This window comes from Silurus meridionalis, chromosome 11, assembly GCF_014805685.1.
Source record: "Silurus meridionalis isolate SWU-2019-XX chromosome 11, ASM1480568v1, whole genome shotgun sequence".
Classification (NCBI taxonomy): domain Eukaryota; kingdom Metazoa; phylum Chordata; class Actinopteri; order Siluriformes; family Siluridae; genus Silurus; species Silurus meridionalis.
This window is the reverse complement of record NC_060894.1, coordinates 17,608,831-17,631,081: the sequence shown is the minus strand read 5'-3', so window position 1 is coordinate 17,631,081 and position 22,251 is coordinate 17,608,831. Positions and strand designations below refer to the sequence as shown.

Genomic DNA, 22,251 nt, shown 5'->3' with positions numbered 1-22,251 from the left:
TGCCAATTGGATCAAATTAAATAAGTTCAGGAACTCAATTCAATCCATTTTTTTGGTGCTTTTAAAAACATTCAAGCAGCTTTATAGAAATAAATAAATTACAAATATACCCCATTCAATCATAACATTATGACCACCTGGACAATAACATGTTGGTCCCCCTTTGCTGCCAAAACAGTCCTGACCTATCGAGCGTTAACAGCATTAACTTCTTCAGCAATTTGAGCTACAGGAGCTCCTCTGTTGGTTTAGACCACACGGAACAGCCTTCTCTCCTCACATGCATCAATGAACCTTGGCCACACATGACCCTGTTGCCACTTCATCACTGTTCCTTCCTTGGATGACTTTTGATAGATACTGACCACTGCAGACTGGGAACATCCCACAAGAACCACAGTTTTGGAGATGATCTGATTGTCTAGCCATTACAATTTGGCCGATGTCAAACTCGCTCAAATTCTTACGCTTGCCTATTTTTCCTGCTTCTAACACATCAACTGAGTTAATCAGTGTTATTCATTTTACTGGTCATAATGTTATAATGTCATAATGTTATGCCTGATCAGTTTACATTTTAATTAAAAATTAGTCTCTAGAAATCTATCCCTAATGACCAAGCCATTGGTGACAGGAAGAAATCTTGAGAGAAAATAGATTTAAAGAGAACCCATCTTCATTTGGCTTAGGACTGCAATTTGCATGAACAGTTCTGTATTTAATGACCCATGACTGGAAGGCACCACTCAACAATGATGGAACTATAATGAATGGGCATTTGGTGGCACCCAGATGAGTCTGGTTCCTCTCAAGGTTTCTACCATCTCAGGGAGTTTGTCATTTCCCATTGTCACCAGTGGCTTATAAGGGATTAACTTATAGGCATTAACTGTATAAATTCATATTTGATAACCTATTCATGTTTGCAAAGCTGAATTTTAATTTCTATACAAATAAAGATAAATTGCAATAAATTGAATAGATGTTTTAGTTTGAAAAGTCTTACTTCCGGGTTTCAAGGCTGCTGCAGGTATTGTATCTGTCTTCACAAGACCACGCCCACTAGCTTCTGATTGGTTGGTTTATTTCCTCTGACCTGAGATCAGCTCTTTCCCCTGTATCTCTGAGCGCGTTTGCATCATTCGGCCTGATGGTTTGTGTAGAGTTGTAGGATGAGTTTATTATAAGGCCCAGGCTTTATTTATGAGTAGAGGATTATTATACTCCAGCTATATCAGAAGCTCCAGGAGTACATGTTTAACTCCAGGACAATTCATCTTCTACTTTTTTCCTCTTTTTTTTTTTTTTTTTTTTTTTTTTTTTAAAGATTGGAGCCAAATGGGACCCAGAGGTAAATTATTTCTAATTGACATTAAATCAGTTTTCTTAAAATATCATCAATCAATCAGTAGAGTAGTGATTTATTGGCTTATTGCATTTGTTCATGGGCACTGCTGTACTTGTAATATTTACTGTTGTAAAATATGCAGCATGCTGTAACAGGAGTAGAAGCCCATGTTTTAACAGGTAAGGGCCAAATTCAGCTTCAATGACTGTCATTACTTAAGTCTTGAATTCTTCACTTTAAAAAAAAAAAAAGAAAAAGAAAAGAAAAAAAAAATAGGACATGGCTCCATTCCACACTTGAAAAAAACTTTAAAATCTTTAAAAGGTATGAAAGGTATGAGACAATTTATACAAAAGATGATTTTTTATTTTTTTTTATCTCATTAAATCTCTTTTTATCCCAAGAGACATCATCAAGGTATTAAGGACCGTCTTGAAAGTTGTCCCTGTAGTGAGTGAGAGAGTGTTTGAGGCTATAGAGAGATAAAGTAAGAAAGACCATTACTGCGAAAACAAACAAAGTTGCTATGGGATGTTGACTTGAGTATCCTGTCATAACATGCTCTTGCAGATGGTTAAAATTCCTGCCGTTTGCGTCGTACCTATGCTATATTTATTATAAAATAAATGATTACCTGTATCTACAATAAACACTTCTGGATTGGAAACTAGCTGTATGAGTTCCTTGGAGTACCTTGAAAGACTTTTGGAGTATATGAATGTGAATATAAGTGTGTAAAGTGAATAACAGTTACACAGGCTTATCTCAAACTTACACCCTTATGTTCACTCTCATGGTGTGTTGATCTTATTCACGATCTTAGCATTGAGAAGCTATTTTTATTGGGAAAACCCTGCATGGCATTGCTATTTATACTTTATTCCACAGACCAGAGTGAATACTTTCATTCCAGCGCAATTCGAAACTGTTCTTGTGTGCCATGTTCGCTACAAGTTCTATAATACAGTATTTTATTGTATGCCATTACTATATTATGTCATTAAGGCTGTAATCACAAGTTCAGTGTAAAGCTAGGAAATGCAATTCTTAATAAAATCTAATTAAAACTCCTCTCTTTAGACTTATACTACATAGTACTATTATGTTTTGTCAAGCCTTTCACAGAATGTTTGTTGAAACTTGTGGAAGTGAGTCAGTCAGGATCTTATCCCAGCAGGAAATGGCAATTAGCACTGGCACTTCCTTCTGAACAGAATTGACTGAACTTAAACTTTTAGAGAGTACGAATGCTGGATTTGGTCTGATTGGCCATGCTGGCTTTTTAAACAAATTTATCTTTCAAACAGGATCAGACGCAAATCAGAGTGTAATTGGATGCCTAAAATGAAGCAAATAAACACAATCCTTCGGGTGCAATTTTGGCTTTCGTAGCCAGCTCTCTGTTTTTGAGGCTGACCTTTTCATGTTTTTTTCGAAAACAGAAAACAAAAAAAAAATACTTTGGAGCATGGTTCACATTTTCCTTCTAAAGGTCAGCTGATAATGGCACATTACATGCTCCGTGTCAAATCTTGTATGTTGTGCTATATTGTGACTAATACAAAAAATACATTTTAAAAATGAGCACACTTCAAAATGAGTTTTTTCTCTAAAAATTTTAATATAAGCAACAGTTGACTCTTTCAAAAGCCCATTAACTGCAATTTCATTCATGTGACTCTAAAAATGGGATGGCCTGATTTGTATTATAAAGAATTATATAAATGATGTTGAGCTGTTTGTCGAAGCCACAGTCGTTGTTGTGTCTTTTGTTTTGATTTTTTTAACATTACTGAGACACGTATTGATGACATAATTTAATTTGATACTCATTAACCTTTGGCAGATGCCCTACTTCAGAACCAGTTACACTTATCTCAGTTATACACCTATTAAGTTGATGGTTAAGGGCCTTGCTCAAGGGCCCAGCAGTGGAAGCTTGATGGTTCTGATCAGAGTCAAAATGTTTGCTATAATGCTCTACTGCTCTATTGTCTGTATTACTCTCTGACATGGTGATTTCTTACCAAAAAAACATGTATGCTTGAAGGACTGAATAAACAGGATGTAGACCATAAGAACATAAATCCTGGAGATCAACATCTAACTCAATGAGAGATTTACAAATCCTCTGTTTAATTTCAGGGATGCTGCCGCGTCTGTCGTTACCTTGAACTGAAGATATCTGATCATCAGGTGCTTAAAGACTGATCCCAGAACAGTCTACACTCTGGAGCAGAACCAGTGGCTGTCTATGTTAAACATTTTTCTGCAATCATCATGATTGACTTGAGCTACCTGACTGAGGAGGAGCAGGAGATGATCCTGTCGGTTCTGAAGAGAGACGCTGAGCTGAAACATGCAGAGGAGCAGCGAATCAAGTGAGAAATTCAACCTAAATACAACAGTTTGTAAATTTTAAATGTTTTCTTCTTATATGTATTGTTTAAAAGAAATACATGATATAGTGTGTATATAAGACATTGAATGTCAATTTATATTGTATCTATTATTTATTACTTTATGGCAATTATAAGCATAAGTTCCCTCACATTGCATTGAAGGAAATGCAGCTTGTGAACCTCAATCTTGAAGAAGTTTTGTGGCACGAAGTGGAGGGACCGGTGTAGCTGTGACTGTTACAAAGTACAGATGCTTACAGGCTTCCTTCAAAAATAAACATGTCCTTAAATAGTCCTGTCCCGTACTGGAAGCTTCACATGATTTATATTGTACTTATCTGTGACTCATACTTCCTAGATATTTCACTACATCTTCAAAAATAATTTCCAGCCATATGTAGTTCTTCCCCGAACTGTTACCACAAAGCTGGAGGCACACAATTTCGTAGAATGTCTTTGTATGCAGTAGAATTAATTTCTCTCTTCGCTTGAACTATGAGACCAAAACCTGTTCCATCATGAAAGTGGCCCTGTGCACAAAGCCAGCTCCATAAAGATATAGTCATTCTACATCACTACCTGACTTTACTAAAGCCCTTGTTGTTAAATGAGCACACTTCAAAATGAGTTATTTTTATTTTTTATAACAGAAAAATCTTATGGTCACGTGTCCATAAACTTTTGTATTTATAGTGTAATTATGTGGCTCATTCGCCATTGAAGTTTCTATAAATGAGCTGCTACTATAGAAACAGTAGAACTACTGTCAAAGCTGTGCACCTCTGAACCTCAAATACTTCTCTAAATATCATTAATTAATGAACTTTCTAGGTCCTGGCTGACTCTTGAAATGTTTTACATAATTTGTTTATTGAATCAAGAAGTTCAAAGTTGTTCTGTGTATTTTAGATTAGATTACACTTCCTCGTTTCTACTTAGTCTGGATTCTCCTGTTTATCTCGAAGACATTTAAGAAGTTAATTTCATTGCAAAACCAGCCAATAGCTCTTGGGGATTAAAAAACATGTGAACTTGATATTCATTCATTCTTTGTCTTGAGGCTTCGTTGACTGCTTTATCGCAGTCATGGTGACAGTAGTTTATTATTTAAAGTAATTACTTAATTACTGTAGAGTTTAATATTTCAGCCCAATCTTTCTTATGTTAAACCGGTTTTGTAAATGTCATTGTGAGAGTCATGTTCTTAAGGTCTGAATCTTGTAAATTGGGTCTTTCAGGAGTACATTGTTTCATCTAGGCACATAAAGCATTATAGAGCAGCAGTCCTTGCTGATGCATGAAGCTAAAAACATTACCATGAAAGTATAAAACTAAGATTTAGTTCAGCTTAGACACAATTTAATTTGTTTTTTTTTTTTTTCTGACGAGAATTTGCTATAGACTGCACACAGTATGAAGAACGATGTACTGAACTTTGTGGACAAATTTGCTTTCTGCTTTGACCTAATATGCTTTCTTTGATATGAACAAAATACATATTCCATTCGCAAAACTATTTAGATCATAAGAAAACACTTCAGCGCTGTGGAGACAACCCCGAAACACTGAAATACTTGGCTGTGTAACCCGAGCCTCATACTGTTTAAATGTCTTTATGGCAGCTGTTCCAAAGAAAAATGCCAAAAACAATAATCAAGTATCTCTGTTGAAACATGCCTGTCTCAGTTGTAACATGTCTTATTTCCCCCACAGAAAGCTGCAGAAGACTGAGCGAGATAAGTGCAAACTAAAGTACCTGACAGGAGAATGGTTTTACGAGACCAAGTCAAACAGACACAGAGACAAGACACATGCCTGCGACATCATTAAAGCGTCCATGTCACGCAGGAAACCTGTAACAATAAGTGAGTTGTTCACTTCAGCATCAACTTAATTTGAATAGTAGATCGCCGTTTGATTTTCTTAGTGTAAACGTGAATTAGTGCTGGGAAATGACCACAGACTTCTTCAGTTACAGGACATCTATTTACATTAGTGTTTGACATTCCAGAACATAGCATATAAAGGTCTAGGGGTGGTAAACAATGCCACTATCTGTATAGGTATCTGTTTTTATCCATTTCACATTAGATTTGCCCGCATGAAAGGAAAAACGTTTGGTGTATAATCGCCAATATACTATTGCTAAACCTGTTGCCCCTTGTAAGCCTTTCTGGTAAATTTATCATCAACAACAACAAAAAAAACTACAACAAAACAAAGAGTTCCACTGTAGTTTCCTGGAACAGGAGGGGTGGTCTGATGTATGATGTTCCCACCCCAAAGTTTTTTACTAAGATATTTAACTACATTATTAAAGAACCTAAAAATGACTTTTTATCCATTTCTTGTTGTGGAATGTACAGGAAATAAGTTATTTCCTGATTCCACCCCATGCCAGACCCCCTTTTCTTTAATCTTACTAGTGAAAAACCTGCGTGTAAAAAAAAATAATCTTACTGGTGGAAGATCTGCTGTTGAAAAACCTACTGACTGTTAAAAAGAAAATCCACTGGCATGTCCTTCCACAAATCTAAAGTTTTTCTATATAAAAAGCTTCCCCATATTCTACCACATTAGTTGTTTCTAAGAAATAATAATAAAAGAAAAACTCATTTTGACTAATCAGATGGGTTCGAACTACATTATTAAACAGAATGCTGAGTTTGCTAGGATTATTTTAGACATCTGCATCTAGCTGCGTTATTCTGTATCACACGTTTTATATTCGTCTTTCAGTGGAGCTCACACAGATTTGGCCAGGAAAGTCAAACTTTTTGAAAATTGCCAGCAAGGACATCTTTATCCCACCAGAACTGTCTGGATTAATCGGAGAAGCATCATCAGTTGGACATGATAACAGGTGACCATTTATTTATAGTCATATAATTTGACCAAATAAAGCAATTTCAGAACACTGCTTTCTCTCTTATCATTAAGTTATTAAATCTAAGCAGTATGATTCAGGAAGTCTACTTTCTTGATTAGTGACTCACTCAGCACCTTACACAGACCCCACATCCGGCCATTAGGGAAGCATTAGATTGAAAGCTTGGTACATTAAGCACAAATGTAACAGTATTTCAGTTATCCCGTTGTCCTCATAAAGATCAAAAGTACTGTGGTGATGTGATTTTAGAATTTTTTTTTTTTTAAGTTTGAATAAAAGTGAATAATGTAACAACCCATGACTGACACAAACACTTTCCTATGGGTCATACTCAGCATGTGACTGTAAAAATAATTTAATCTCTGACAACTTTCTTCATGATTATAATTGTATGTGAGGACGGCTGTGTATGTGCTTTAATTAACTGGGTAAATCAACTGAAATAGTATTTTAATTAAATTGTGTGCACGTGTGCATATTAGGTCTATGTACTTAAAAGTTGAATAACTGCATTATACTGTGGAGAAAAAAAATTCTTCCTGCAGTTGTAAAGGGTTCTGTAGTGGCCAAGTTTTCTAGAGAGATGAATATTTTCTACTGAATTTACAGTTGACATTAATCATAGCTTCCTTTAACAGGGAGGATCACTATGAAGTGGCAGAATATAAACCTTCCACAAACCCTCAGATAAAGGTACATATACTGCCTTCAATTGTTTTGTTTTTTTATGCTATGTAAAAGACTGATTTTTTTTTTTTTTTTTTTTTATAGCCCAGACAGAATCCTTTTAACAGCAGGCCCATAGGGGCAGAATCTCCTGTTAAGACAGATGGACATTTGCGAACTGGTGCAGGGATCCAGCAGACACCAACGATCTCGTACCAGGCTCCTGCAGATCAGCCTCTGTCATCATTGCCTAAACCATGCCAGGCACCACAGATCCTTGCTGAGGGTGAGAATCTAACTCATCACTCATAAGCAAAAAGTTTTGTAATTCAGACTTAGATTTTTCATACCTAGCCTAGATTTTGAGCGAAGAGTAAATTATGAAATAGCAGCCCTCAAATTTTCATATTATTGCAAGTAACGTGTATGAAAGCATTTGAAGGCTGTTGTATACTCTTCTGTCAGGTTGTGTTGTAATTAATGTGTTGTGTTTTTGCTGGAGCGGGCCATGCGACCATCTCAGAGTGTTTTCCTAGCATACACACACAGTAAGTCTAATTGACTGATCTTAACTGAATGCTATGTGTGAACTTCATCTAGGAATTTTCTTTGGTTTTCTTTGGTGGCTCAACTCAAGCATGCTCTTTCCTAAGCTTTATGCATTATTCTTTATCTTATATCTCTGAGTTGGTGAAAGGTTTAGTTCATTATTGGTGGCTCAGTGGTGGCTCAATAGTTAAGGTGCTACTAATGAGTATCTCAGCAAAGCCAAGTTGCCAATGTTGGGCACTCAGGCAAGGCTTTTTAAATATTTATGCACTGAGAGTTATTTGTATGGTCTAAATATGTGTGTAAGTTAATTTTCTTGGATTTTCTAGGATTGTAATTGTTATGCAACAAAAATTAGCTTAAATACATGTTCAGAATCACATGTAGAAGCCCCCACTCCACCCCCTATTCAACCCAAATTTAAATCCCAAAGTCATTCTAATAGGCCGTTGTTGGAATTTATAGGATGATGGTGACAGAAAGAATGTTAGTAGAATCCGGTAAAAAAGGGAAAGCTGCCATGTACTGAGAGGATTATATAGAGGAATTTAGACCTGCATCAGGACTGTAAGGCGGCCATGTATGACCAGAACATACAGAATGCACAGCCCCTTAAGATCGGTATAGAGCTGTTATTTCCCAATGGGGTTCTAGTCAGGAATTTTCCTACCTGATGATCATCAAAGTTATTTAAAGGCTTCTTTGATTGTATTTGTTCTATTTAACTGATCAGTTTTGAAGCATTACTATCAGTTCTTTAAAGCTTGATTCACAAATGAATCCTATTGATCTTATTTTACAATTAAACCATGGTGTTTGATACCTATGTACATATGTGCAGTATATTTGGAAATATACTGCATCTATTGCTTGTTTAATTTATTTAAAACGCTTATCTCTGATAAGATGATCGTACATATTAATCGGTAATAATCTGTACCAATCATAATTAATCACCTACAATAACCCAGTTCCCCTAACCAACACTTACAAAAAACTTTTCAGCTATATTTTTTCTAAGACTGTTTTGAATGGCAACAGTGACTCATAAACAGGAAGTTACATTAGGTGAAAATTCATACAGTAGGACTAAGGGCAGCAGCTCCAGCTGTGACTTTGCTGATAGTCCTTTCTTCATCCTGAAGCTCCATCAGTCCACCCTCATTCTCTAATTTAGACTGCTTCTATTTGGGATGTCTAGATAGTAAGCAGGTGCATTTCACTTTCATGGATGCCAAAGACTGGATGTTCAGAAAAGGCAAAATGAAGTTAAGGCTACAAATGTGTAGTGTGTGCCTGTATCACTAAGTATTTTATTATTTTTTTTTTAAAGAAAAAAATCAGCATAAAGGAAAGTGACTCAGTGGTGCTGTATTTTTCCTGATATTCTCCAGTTCAAAGAGGCTGAGTCATTTAGTTCTGATTCCTCTGAATTGGGCAGTTCGGTAAAAGGTGGAGAAAGGATTTTTGAGTACTCTGACTGTAGAAAGATTAAAGGTACAGTTTATAACAGAAGCACTATAACCACACAGCCCCACCTTGCAAGCTGTCTAGACACGCAGATAGTTCAATATATCTTTTTTTTAATGATTGTACTGTTCAGCGTGTTATGTACTCTGTATAGTATTAAAGTCTAGTAAATCCACATAACTTTTCCCCTAGTATTTAGACTAGACACACTGGGTTTTAACAGGTGTCTAAACAACCATTATTCATTCAATGCATTCCTCCATACTAATTGCTTGGCTTGGTTACATAACATGCATATGGGTATATTCCTTTCCATGCATGTATGCAATATGTATGTATAGTGATTGGTAAAATGGCCCTGCATGGAATGTGTATCTACTGTCTGCTTGTGGATTTCAAACAAACATTTTAAGCCAAATTAAAAACACAAATGTATTACTTATGTATTACTATTTTTTGTTCTACTAAGCCATTATAAAATGTATGAACAATATTCTTAATATAAATCAGAGCACAAATGAAGATGTCTGATCTCTTTTTAGCAGTGGTGGATGAAGTATTCTAACCATACATTTGAGTTAAAGTAGAGATGCACTAGCTAAAATATCAGTCCAATAAAAGCGCTTCCTTTTACTTTTTAGGTAAATTTTAAAGTACAAACCTATTTGCTTTTTAATGTACTTAAGTATCCAAAGTACTATTATTTATTATGGCTATAATGTTCTCTTATCAATTTTGTCACAAGACTCTTCTTTAATCAACTCAGTTTATGTGAAAAGACTCTTTTACTATTAGAACACCGATCTAGTAATGATATTAAATGATATTAAAATATTTGAATATATTATTAATATAGAAATATTTCAATATTTCAAAAAAAGTACAGATATGCAAAAAAGCTACTTAAGTACAGAAACAAAATAAATTTACTTTGTTACTGTCCACCACTGCTTTTTAGCACATTCTGACTAAGAAGAAATGTGTGCCTGGGTATATACTTTAAAGGCATTTATTTTTAGTGACTACTCCCTGATCTGAGTGTTTATTCTGCAGCTTATCATGAGGATCTTGCTGTGCCTCGTTCCTCGCAGGTGTCTGAGCACTCTGACCCTTTTGAAGAAGAAGGTAAGGTCAATCAACTAAGCACAAAGGGCCAATTCCATTCATTAACAGAGGAGGATGAAAGCTCCATCTATAAGGTACTTGGGTGGGTTGGAATGATGTCCAGACACAATGGCAAAGGAAATGGAGGGCCAGGTGTTCAAGAGGAACAAAACCGAGAGGGCCCTGAAGATCATGGTTCTCCAGACACAGAAAATATATCTCACATTCCAGGAGAAATAAAAGCAAACCTCTCACCAAAAGATAAAATACCTGGGCTGTATTTAAGAAAAGACCAGAGAGTTGAGACTTCCGAATATGTGCAAGGTAACGTTGAAGTAAATGACGTGTTTCGACCTGATGACAAACAAGACAGCGTTATTTTAGAATGTTCTGCACAACATTCTGCTTCTGGGATGAACATCTTAACAGATGAACTTGAAGCAAATTTTCCTCATTCTGTAATAGATAGATCAAACAACATAGCTGATGATGATGTACAACAACGAGAAAGCCTATGCCAAGAATCACAAAACCGACTTGCTGGTCTGATGTCTTTTTGGGAGAGTGAGAACAAAGGGCCAAAAGTATTGAGTTTCAAAAAAAGTGTGATCAATGAGAAAGTGTCGGAGCAAAAGATATCATCAAAAGAAAAACCTTCTAAATACACAGATGTTTGTGCGTCATATAAAGGTTTTTCTGACTCACATAATGGAGCAAGATTTGATGATAACATTTCTGTTATACCATTTCTGGTATACGATATATCTGTTTTGGAGAAAACGTCATCTTTTGATCCTGATCAGAGTCCACAGGGGCATGAGCTTGAAAGAGAAAGCACATTTAAGTCAAAAAATTCACCAACTAAACAAAAGGAAGATATTCCTTTATCCAAACTAAAGGAATCTCCTTTACTGTCACTCAGAAATGTTAGTACTGAGCAGGATACCCCCAGTGATCTCAAGGCATACTGGGAGAAAGAAAACAGTAGATTTAATATCATTTCCAGCTCTCCTGACTGTGAACATCATTCTCAACAAGGTCTCAACCAGCCCATTTGTACCAGCCCAAATGACCTGGAACCTGGGATTAGGAATATCAGTCCAGTCTCTCAGGATCACAGTGACCAGTTAACAGGTGACACAGTGAAAACCCTTCAGCAAACCAGAATACCCAGTCCAAGAAACATGCCTAAAGTGTTGTTTAGAATCAAGGAGTCTAGAAAGGTTGGAGCCTTGCCTTTAGATCTCAGTCAAATTGAAAAGAAAGGTTTGGAATGCACATTTAAAGGACAGACCAGAAAACCACATGGACTAAGTGGAGTAGAGTCAAGTCCTGAGGAAGATGAGAAAATGTTAGATGAGATGCAAGAGAAGCATCTCCTGTCTTTTTCAGGAAATACACCTGAGAAAAACATACATTGCCAGCTTACATCTCCACAATCCCAGGCTCCAAGTACAATGTGCATAGACAAAACAAATATTAAACAGTCTAGTCAAGTGCATTCTTTGCCTGAGCAGCATAGAAAGACAACCACTGAAATATCAGGAGAAAGCATTGAGGATAAAACACCAGTAGTGCTCACAGAACAAATGCAGCTCGATGATTTGGAGAACAAACCCTCTCTAACCAGGCCTTCCATTCACCTGAAGTGTCAGAATTCCCCAAGCTTAACTGAGAACACTAACATGTCTGGAGTTTCAGACCAAACAGACGAACAAGAATGGGCTGGAGTGCATGTGTGTGAGAGTTCTGAACACATGTCACCCTCTGGGCAAGGTCAGCCTGAATCAGAGATCACCCTTTACTCCTTCAGCAGCACATCAGCTGAAGCCTGGTCTCAATCTCGGACAAGTTCAGCCTGTGAGCTCGAATTTTGTTGGTCCAGTCAGTAGTAAAAACAATTAGATTTATTTAAAAAAGGAGTGATAAAATGATTTGGTAGTGATTCAAAATCACTACTAAAAAAACACTCAAACAGCAAAACATTTTAATCCTCTATGCAGTATTTGGGATTATTACATTACCAGGACAGTATAGAACGATTATATTTATTCTAAAGTTACTTTTGCTAAATTTATGTTAAAGCCAAATCACTAATGCAGATTCCAGCATAAATTCTAAAATGAAAGTTAACGCCATTGGTGAATTAAAAACACCTTTATTTTATAACTGCTGATTATATATATATTTTTTTATTTCCTTTTTGCTTTTTATTTCCGTTTGCTTGTTCCACAGTACTTTTTGCATGTGTAATAATCAATCATCCTTTTTGCTTGGCAAAGATATAAACCTTTGAAATAATCATACATCATTTTTTTTTTATTTCTTGCAGATGGCAATAAAGATCCTAACCTAGTAAGAACAGCACAAAACCAAGCCAGTGTCAGACCCCTTTCGATTTCAAAGAGTTTAGAGGATCTGGCAACCCTGCCTTCAAGTGAGTAACTTGATACTAGAACATTTTGAATAACTGTATTGCTCCATAGGCCATGACTGATCATATGCTAAATACTAACTAGATATTGTCAAAGGTGCACGTGTGCATTTTAAAATTATGTTTATTCTGCATTTTGTTACACATTGCTTTCTGGTTGTTCCATTTAACACCAAGATGAAAGATGGAACAATGAACCGACGAGTGGTGTAATACAGACAGTGCAAAAAGGTAAATATTTTATAAATCTCCAGAAGGTTTTTTTATTTTATTTATAATAAAGAAAGACTGATGAATTGATATATTTCCATTAAAGAAGGCTTAATAAATAAATATATATTAAATATATATATATATACATAAGTGCAAGAAATGTAGGTAATGGTTATAAGTAAATCATCAAATTACTGTGCATTTAAAAAAAAAAAAAAAAAAAAAAACTTTCTTTGCACTATAAGTCGGAAACAGCATTATTCTGTCAATGTAAGTTATGAAAAAATTAGCATCATAATGCAATAGTTCTGTTCTCTTTTCCATATCTGCCACACTTGACTCGTATCTGCAGCTCCTGATTCACTCAGCATTGCTGTCTTGGACCCAGAGAAGAGTAAGAGGCTGAGTGTCTCTGTACCTGCTTTTATGCATGAGCAGGTAATCAAGGGACATGCTCGAGCATCAGTTTCAGTGAATGGTGAAAGTGCTGCATGCTTTGTCAAAGAACCATAAAGTTGTAAAAGAGTGGTAAAATACCTTTTAACTTAAAATCTATTTTTCTTTAATTATGCACATGTTAACAATAAATTGTCAATCAATTGGCAATCTTCAATCAGACCTTAGCTTAATATTAAACATAGTTTACTGATCCCCTGTATCTCTATACTACCCTGCATAGCCATTTATCTGCCACCATTCATTTCCTTTTTTTTTTTAAAATAGGGAATATGCATTAGCATGTTTTTGTTCTCCCTTTTATTCAAATGTAAACCTATGCATTTAAATACCATGCAATGTAGCACAAGACACAAGTTTAATATGAATACTTCATTTGTAAAAACATTATAAATTGATGTACGATTGAAAGAAAGTACTGTAGTATACATTTCCGTGATCTAAAGGTGTAAAGTGAAGCTTAATAATGTTGTAGGGTACAAATGAAGCAACTATAATGCATTTTTATTTAATTTCATCTTAAATATATTTACATTTGACATTATTTATATATATATATATATATATATATATATATATAATTATACATACACACACACACACACACACAAAACGTTGTACGTGATACTTCAACTGTATTTCACAAGCCTAGGCATCATCACTGTATTTGTTTTTACTTTTTTTCTTGTCCTCCTGTATCTAATTTAGGGTAACGGGGGAGAAAGTGACTGTCTGTCGGTGAATAGTTTCTATTCGGAAAGACAGAGGAAAAGCAGCACAAATACTAACACCAGTGCCTCCTCTGGCCTTGCCTCCATGTCTTCTGTATGTTCTTAATCCATATTAATTCATGCAGCAAAACGATTTGATCAGATGTACATTAATATACAGTATATGCATGATTCATTAGTGCAGTGATTAACACTGAGTGACTTGTGTTGATGAAGGTCAGCGGCAGTGTGACGAATATTTATGGGACAGATTTTGGACACGTGGATATTAAGGGCTCAATCCAGTTCGCCATTAATTATGTGAATAAACTGGGAGAGCTCCACATTTTTATAGTCCAGTGCAGAGATTTGGCAGTGGCAGAGCCTAAGAGGAACCGTTCGGACCCGTGAGTGAATCAGTGCTTTTCTTTACCTAAACACACCCTGACACAAAGATATCGTTTTTAGTATAAAATTAAGATTCCAGCTCACATGTAGATTAATATTTTGTTAGCAAAAAACAGAATACCAAAACTGATATAAACTGGTGTATGTATAGAGATGGTGTTTAAATATATCTTATATATTGAGATGTTTTCTTTTACATTGTTTAGATATGTCAAGTGCTATCTTTTACCTGACAAAGCAAAGCTGGGGAAAAGGAAAACATCTGTGAAGAAGAAGACTCTGAATCCTACTTATAATGAAATTCTACGGGTATGAACTGGGTTTAAAATTGCATGGTAGTTTGTACTTTTTTTGTATATATTAAAACTGATCTATCCTCCTTTCCAAACAGTATAAGACACCACTGGAGAGTTTAAAGTTCCACACTTTAAATATCTCAGTGTGGCATCATGACACGTTTGGGAGGAACAGTTTTCTTGGGGAGGCCAATGTGGATTTGTCTGACGGGGACAATAATACAAACATGATGGACTTTCCCCTTAAAGGAAGGGTAAGGCTTTTTAGAACAATAAACATACTCTTAGTTTAGAATTTTTTTTTTTTTTTTACATTAGTTTTTGTAGATATTTTTAGATTACTTTTGCATGCATGGGATGGCTTAAAGAAAACCATAAAGCTGATTTTGCAGAATAAGAAACAATTTTATTCATAATGTTTGCTTATTTTACTCCTAGACTCAAACTCCATCCAGTCCAAAGCACATTAGCCACAACATGGAAATGTGTGGAGATATAAGAATATCTTTGCGTTTTCTTTTGCAGACACAAAGTAAGTGTTCAAACATCAGTGGTTGTGCAGATAAATGCAATATGAAATAATTCACTTTGTGCTTTCTGTGGTTGTAGGTAACAAGATGACCCAGACTGGTGAGATCCAGATCTGGGTAAAGGAATGTACAAATCTACCATTCAAAAGAAGGACTGTAGACCCCTTTGTAAAATGGTGTGTGCATATAAAAATGTTTTGTTTACTTCATTTATTTTCTGGGATTTCTTTGGATATAGAATATTTTGTCTCTTTCTCTCTATTTATATATATATATATATATATATATATATATATATATATATATATATATATATATATATATATATACACACACACACACACTGTATATATATCGAGAGAAAGAGAGACAGAGAGATATAAATACATATATACTGATTAGGCATAACATTATGACTGGTGAAGTGAAATAACACTAATTATCTCTTCTTCATAACACCTGTTAGTGGGTGGCATATATTAGGCGGCAAGTGAACCGTTTGTTCTTAAGGTTTGTGTTTAAAAGCAGGAAAATGGGCAAGCGTAAAGATTTGAGTGAGTTTGACAAGGGCCAAATTGTGGGTCAGAAACTGCAGCTCTTGTGGGATGTTCCCGGTCTGCAGTGGTCAGAATCTATCAAAAGTGGTCCAAGGAAGGAACAGTGGTGAACCGGGGACAGGGTCATTGGCTGCCAAGGCACACTGGTGTATGTGGGGAGCGAAGGCTGGCCTGTGTCGTCAGATCCAACAGACGAGCAACTGTAGCTCAAATTGCTGAAGATGTTAATGCTGTTAATGCTTGATGGGTCAGGACTGTTTTGGCAGCAAAAGGGGACAAACAGGCAGGTGATCATAATGTTTTGCCTGGTTGGTGTATGTGTGATATACTGTGTGTGTGTGAGGCTTATCACTAATTTGGCAGTTGTTCATGTACCATATATTGTGGCTTTCAGCTCAATATTTCCAGACAACCCTCAGAAGAAACGACAAAAAACTCAGGTTGTGAAGAGGACGGCAAACCCAGTGTTTAACCACATTATGGTCTATGAAGGCCTAAAACCAGAGGACCTGCATGACACCTGTGTTGAACTCACTGTGTGGGACCACGATCGGCTCAGTAATCACTTCTTAGGAGGCACGAGGCTTAGCCTAGGGACAGGTGGGAAACACTTTTGCCTAAACTCAAAATTATTTTTTCACAACAAGATTTACTTACATTTTGTCTTATGTTTAATATTGTGGATTGTCTATAGATCCTATTTATCCAATTTGTCTAGTAAACAGTCATCTTTTTAACAGTCTCTTGTTTTTATCCAACACTTGTCAAATGCAAAATTTTAAACTTTACTGTAGCAGTGACACTGGACACTTTTTCTAGAACATTCAGAATAACTGTGTACTTACAGAAAACCACAGTATACAACAAACCATATTGTAAAGTATTCGAATAAACACATTATATAAACATTAAATTAAGCTACAGTACACGCAATGCTATTACAGCACTGATCAACACCTTTTGACTGATCAGACTCAAGCACTCAATAGCTCTCTTGTATAATTTAATTGTAGCATATTGTGAAGGTTTGTGAGAGAATGTTGTCCTTTTTTTTTCTCTGGTCAGGTAAAAGTCACGGCACTGAGGTAAAGTGGATGGATTCTAACTCTGTGGAATCTGAATTGTGGAGAAGAATGATCGAATCAAATAACCAATGGGTAGAAGACACTGTACCTTTAAGGATGTTTGTCATGGCAAGACAATAACAGTTCAAGAGTTGGGCTCAAAAAAAGTGTGTGTGTGATATATATATATATATATATATATACATATAAAATGTATGTATGTCCTATAAGAAAATATGCATGACTTTGTGTGAACACTATACTATGTATGGAAATGTACTGAAAAGCTGTTCGTATTACCTGTTGTATAATATTAAAATATATACAGTACTGTATTTTCTATATTCTATCATTAACAAATCACATCAATTGTGCATATGGTGATCTTTGTCAGGACCCTGGTCAGGAAATTCAACAGAGAGTTGGCCAGTGTTTAAACTAAGCAATAACATCTTCCATACCTAGTCTCAAAATATGTGCACTATAAAAAAAAATCACAATCTCCCTATACGAACATGCCTAATAAAACATAGTCATTTAATTCTTTAATTATTTAGATGTGTTGAGTGGATTTGGAATCTTTATTTCTCTAGGAAGCGTATATATATTACATATTACATATTACAAAGAGAACCATACATATTCTAGCAAACATTCATACATTAATTACAAAAGAGGGCATACACTGGAACAATAGAATTAATAAGTATATTACAATAAATGTAAATATTGCAGATAGTAAATTACATTATAAAAAAAGGAGAAATTGTTTGAAAAAGAGATGGAGGTATGATACTTGTAGTAGGAGGACATGACACTCATGGTTGAGGTGCAGACTTAGATGAAGTTATGTAAATCGTGTTAGTGTTTACTCAGTTGAGGTAATCTATTTTTCTAGAAAGAAAATTGTAAATGTCTAAAGGCAGCTTAATTTAATCAGCTAAAAGTAAAAAACTTGACTCGGGTTGCACATCCAGACAAATAAAGCACTGTGCAACAAACAAATGTTTTTATTTTTTTATTTTTTTTATACAAGACTTTATTGCAATTAGATTTGGCTTTGTGTGGTTACAACTAATATCTCAAACTCACCCTACTGCAGATGATACATAATACAACATAAAAATACTGGCCGAAGGTGCCTGTTATATAGGAAGAAACAGCGACATCTAACGGTTAAGCATAAAAATGTCATCCCCGTTAAAAATTCGTTAAAATTCTAATAGATCATTATTAATATCAATTTATCATTATTAATAAATTAAATAAATTTCTGTACATAAAACGAAGATTATAAGTATGTCCATATTTAATGTTGCCTGCTTCAGAGCCCTAATGACAAATATAATTAATGCTTGACCATATGCATAAACAAACACAATACGCTTGTAAAAAAAATTAAAATAAAAAAACGGTGTATAGATTTTTATAGTTCGGTCATGTGAACGATTTTAACACACGAGTAGGGCTCAGATAAGGGCGGTGAGAGGAACTTGCGTCCAAATTGCTTTTGCTTCCTTCTCGCGAGATTTCCGGTCGCGCCATTTTAGGCCCGAGCGCACGCAGGACGTTGTTGGTCTGTCGCGTTGGGAGCGTCGTCACTGCAGGAGTTGTGAAGGAGGGTTTTTTTTTATTTATATTTTTCTGAGATTTTTTTTGTTGCGTTAAATAATACGAATTGAACAGTGCGTGACAAAGCTTCTAAGGTGAGTACATCATTTTCGAGTCGATTTGCGTAGTTTGCGGTTAAAAATGCTGCATCACGCCACAGTAATGGCGTCCGCATGCGGCCTACAGGAACTAAACTAGCGTAAGGAATTAGCCTGTTCAACAAAGCGGACGGATTATGTCTTAATTGTAATTTTGGATTTTTTTTGTGGTAATAAAAAAAACAACAACCCGAATTAACTAAGAATGTTACGGTTAAGTTATTTAGTGCGAAGACAAAGGCGGTTAGCTTTTCTCTGTTTGTGGCGAGAGACAGTTAGCTGTAAGCCATAGAATTCAGTGATAAGACACTGGTGCATGCAAATATTTGTCTGAAGATTTACACATTTACGACATTTTACGTGTTATTTGTAGTTTTTGGCCGCATGAAGCTTGTAAATATGGCAGTCCTCATGAATAGCTAAACCGTTTGCAACTTGTAGCTAGTTGTCTTGGAACAATGCATTTTAAAATCCACATGCTTTTTAGTATAGAAATGTGCACGTATATAATCTACAACAGTAATATTCTAACGCTATTATTCTTTTTGTCTTTCAGACTATAATTATACAAAGGATTTCATCGGCCCAATAAGAATTCCCTAATGGTCACCCGGAAAAGAGGAAGACTTGCCAGTAAAGGCGGGGACACCATGTGCTCGGGTTCTTCTGAGGAATGTGACCGTGCCTTTAAGATCGATTCTGAAAGCCCGACCGAGCACCTGTCTCCAGAAAGTGATTCGAACGACTGGGGCCTAGATGAGCTCCTAAACTCCGACTTCAACTGGGCTTTAGAAGACGATGTGCTCTCTCCTTTTCAAGACATCGGCACGGAAGACCTCGGTTCAAGTCCGAAAGACAAGCTGGATCGGGAATCTGACGTGAGCGTATCCCGCAGCAGGGTTTCAACTCGGAGGCAGAACCTACAAGACCTGTCTGGGCGCAACATCAATAAAAACGCACTTGCGGCAAGATTGAATCGGCTAAGGAAGAAAGAATATTTGAATGGCTTAGAGCAGCGCGTTGGCACGCTGACGTCGGAGAACCGGATCCTCAAGCAGGAGAACGGCAGCCTGAGCAAAAGAGTGGAAGAACTTGAAAATGAGACTAGGTACTTGAGAGCTGTGTTGGCCAATGAGAGCATGTTGGCGCAGCTTTTGTCTAGATTGAGCGGTGTGAGCGGCATGAAATTCTCTACCTCACTTTTCCAGGAGAACAACGAGAGTGACCACGATTACGCCATGCCTAGGAAGAAAGTGAAGGTGGAGGACAAGGATGCAGCAGGTGGTGTCTGTCTGCATGTGGATAAAGACCATGTCTCTGTGGAGTTCTGCACTAAGTGCGCAGAGAGCGCGAGCGCATCACATAAAATGTAGGGTCAAGTATTTTGCCGTTTCAGCGTTTTTTCCTGAGACTGAACTAATGTAATGAGCAGCGTGTTGGACGTCACAGCAGTAGTTGTCAAATGACAAATTAACTGTACAAATAGACACATGGCATGTATATAGAAACTGGTTTAAATACAAGTTACTGCTAAACTTGTTGACAGTTTTCTTCCTAGGTGCTTGGTCTGCCATGTGGGGTGACTGGATCTCAGAGCATCCATGACAACCGGAACCTATGGTAAGGATCAAGATGTTGAAGACTGCACAGAAAACAGTTTCTCCTGAGATGTGCTGCAAAGTTCATGGCACAGTATACACAAAAAATGACCTTGTAAATAAGCTTGTAATTGAAACTATCTGAATTTAATTCAACACTTTGGAGCATGCTAATGACTCATGCAGCAGCTAGCTTGTGAACACTATAGAAGGGCTAATTAGTACTCATTGTACATTTGTTTTAAATCATGTAAATGGGTGATGTTTCACAAAGGGTGTCTTGGTATTCTGACAATAAGTGGTAATTGGTGTGGCTGAATTGGTACTTGGACAATTAGAGCAAATCCTTTTTTTTTTTGCTCAAACAAAACCCTTTTTGAAATGTCACTGCTTTGCTGAAGAACATTTTTCATGGAGCCCCTTATTTTTCTTTATGCTAAAGTGGATTTGCTGTGGGGGAAAGCTGAAGAAACGGGACCAGCAGCTTGCAACATGGCCTGGTAAATTATAAAAGGTAGTACAAGAATCAGTGTAAGTTAACGCTTTTACTGGTACTCCATCGTGTTGCATTTTCTTTCATATAAAAAATGCATTGTTCTAGTATCAGCGAGGAGTTAAAGCTCCTGGCCTTTTGAGCCTACTAGCAAACTATTGCAGCAAACAGTGTATGTGTTAAAGAAGCGCTTCAGCTTCATCCTCACCCTCACAAACAGATGACATGGATTACTTTTTTTGGCAAAGTGTGATTGTATTTTGTTAAGTGCATTGTATAGAAGTCACTGTATTTGAAATCCAAAGACTGTTTAGGATTTTGAATCAGTATCTGCAAATAAATCCTATTTTTTGTCAACACTTTAATGTACATTGCTTTGTTATTTTGAACTATATTAACCATTCTCCTCTTCTCTTTTTAAACAGCAGTTTCTTCATTCTCCTCAAGTATTATCCTCCTTCTTTTCTAAGTGGATAAAGAGTGGTAATCTGGAAATTTAAGGGACAAGCCTTTTCTGTGACAAAGCTTTATGCCCAGATATGTGAAGGTGCTTTCACTCCATCTGTTTGGAGTATGATTGTATTTTGCTGTGATGCAGCAATTTGTTAAACAAAATAACCCTAATCTGTGCATCAGAACAAAAACAATTACAAGCCAAATTCTAAAAATTAGGACACTGTAAAATGTGATGTAAAAATCTCATAAACCCATATTTTATTCACAAGAGAACAGAACATACATCCTCTAGTTAAACTCGGGCAATTTGCACGTATAAGTCATTTAAAATTTGATGGCTGCTATAGGTCTCAAAAGAAACTCATGTTTACCACTTTATAGCATCCACTCTTCGGTTTGTTTATGTCTGGGAACTGGAGACCAGTTGCTGAAGTTTTGGGGGAGGAATTTTGTCCCATTCATGACTTGTACAGGATTCTAGCTGTTCACCAGTCCTGGGTGGTCTTTGTTGTTTTGTTTTTTTTCCGTTTCATAAAAATGTTTTAAATTGGTGAAATGTCTGACTTAAGGCAGGCCAGTTGATCACACAGACTCTTCTACTATGTTGCCATGCTGTGGTAATAGATGCATTATGCGTTTAAAATTGACTAAAAATCTGGATGTTCCTTCTCTTTAATACAGAGAATGTGGCATCCATAGTTTCCAAAAAGAATTAAAAGAAAAGTTTGACAAGAATAGACTCAGTCCATGTTGAATGAAGCCCAGAGAAGAAAGTGACATTTTTAAAGAAGCTTTATGTGCATGTTGTAGCTGTAACCTGCATTTGTGAAAGACACATGAACTGTGTTCACAGACAGTAATATCTGGAGGTGTTTAAGCCATTGTAGTGATTTTCCCT

The 22,251-nt window shown here is 36.2% G+C and overlaps 2 protein-coding genes across 12 annotated transcripts; both read left to right on the top strand.

Annotated features, from left to right (window-relative positions):
- Positions 1-1,124: 1,124 nt before the first annotated feature.
- Positions 1,125-17,432, top strand: sytl2a (synaptotagmin-like 2a). Of its 8 annotated transcripts, none has more exons than XM_046861537.1 (18): positions 1,130-1,351; positions 3,494-3,729; positions 5,464-5,615; positions 6,490-6,613; positions 7,279-7,333; positions 7,412-7,592; positions 10,379-12,289; positions 12,762-12,866; positions 13,041-13,094; positions 13,429-13,514; positions 14,241-14,357; positions 14,480-14,649; positions 14,857-14,959; positions 15,042-15,200; positions 15,385-15,478; positions 15,556-15,652; positions 16,428-16,633; positions 17,099-17,432. In XM_046861537.1, exons 2-18 carry the CDS (start codon positions 3,629-3,631, stop codon positions 17,236-17,238), a joined length of 3,855 nt encoding a protein of 1,284 aa, XP_046717493.1. In that variant the 5' UTR covers positions 1,130-1,351; positions 3,494-3,628; the 3' UTR covers positions 17,239-17,432. The 8 variants fall into 8 exon arrangements, with proteins under 8 accessions (XP_046717497.1, XP_046717493.1, XP_046717498.1 ...); XM_046861542.1 differs by having other exon boundaries at positions 1,133-1,351; positions 10,379-10,450; XM_046861538.1 differs by lacking the exon at positions 1,130-1,351 and adding an exon at positions 1,505-1,527.
- Positions 17,433-18,624: 1,192 nt separating this feature from the next.
- On the top strand, positions 18,625-21,256 carry crebzf (CREB/ATF bZIP transcription factor). Of its 4 annotated transcripts, XM_046861039.1 has the most exons (4): positions 18,625-18,803; positions 19,363-20,175; positions 20,353-20,426; positions 20,847-21,256. In XM_046861039.1, the coding sequence occupies exons 2-3, from the start codon at positions 19,409-19,411 to the stop codon at positions 20,387-20,389; spliced, it is 804 nt and encodes a 267-aa protein (XP_046716995.1). In that variant the 5' UTR covers positions 18,625-18,803; positions 19,363-19,408; the 3' UTR covers positions 20,390-20,426; positions 20,847-21,256. The 4 variants fall into 4 exon arrangements, 3 of the variants coding, with proteins under 3 accessions (XP_046716995.1, XP_046716997.1, XP_046716996.1); XR_006927310.1 differs by having other exon boundaries at positions 18,626-18,803; positions 19,363-20,426; XM_046861041.1 differs by lacking the exons at positions 20,353-20,426; positions 20,847-21,256 and having other exon boundaries at positions 18,626-18,803; positions 19,363-19,914; positions 20,015-20,202.
- The last annotated feature ends 995 nt before the right edge of the window (positions 21,257-22,251 follow it).

What these genes read in the sequence shown, in the direction of transcription:
- sytl2a (XM_046861537.1), top strand. Translation starts at nt 3,629, where the DNA reads ATGATTGACTTGAGCTACCTGACTGAGGAGGAGCAGGAGATGATCCTG. An exon ending in GCAGAGGAGCAGCGAATCAA is followed by an intron (nt 3,730 to 5,463) that starts GTGAGAAATTCA and finishes TTTCCCCCACAG; the next exon opens with AAAGCTGCAGAAGACTGAGC. An exon ending in TCTGGCAACCCTGCCTTCAA is followed by an intron (nt 12,867 to 13,040) that starts GTGAGTAACTTG and finishes TTTAACACCAAG; the next exon opens with ATGAAAGATGGAACAATGAA.
- crebzf (XM_046861039.1), top strand. Translation starts at nt 19,409, where the DNA reads ATGGTCACCCGGAAAAGAGGAAGACTTGCCAGTAAAGGCGGGGACACC. An exon ending in GCGAGCGCATCACATAAAAT is followed by an intron (nt 20,176 to 20,352) that starts GTAGGGTCAAGT and finishes ACTTGTTGACAG; the next exon opens with TTTTCTTCCTAGGTGCTTGG.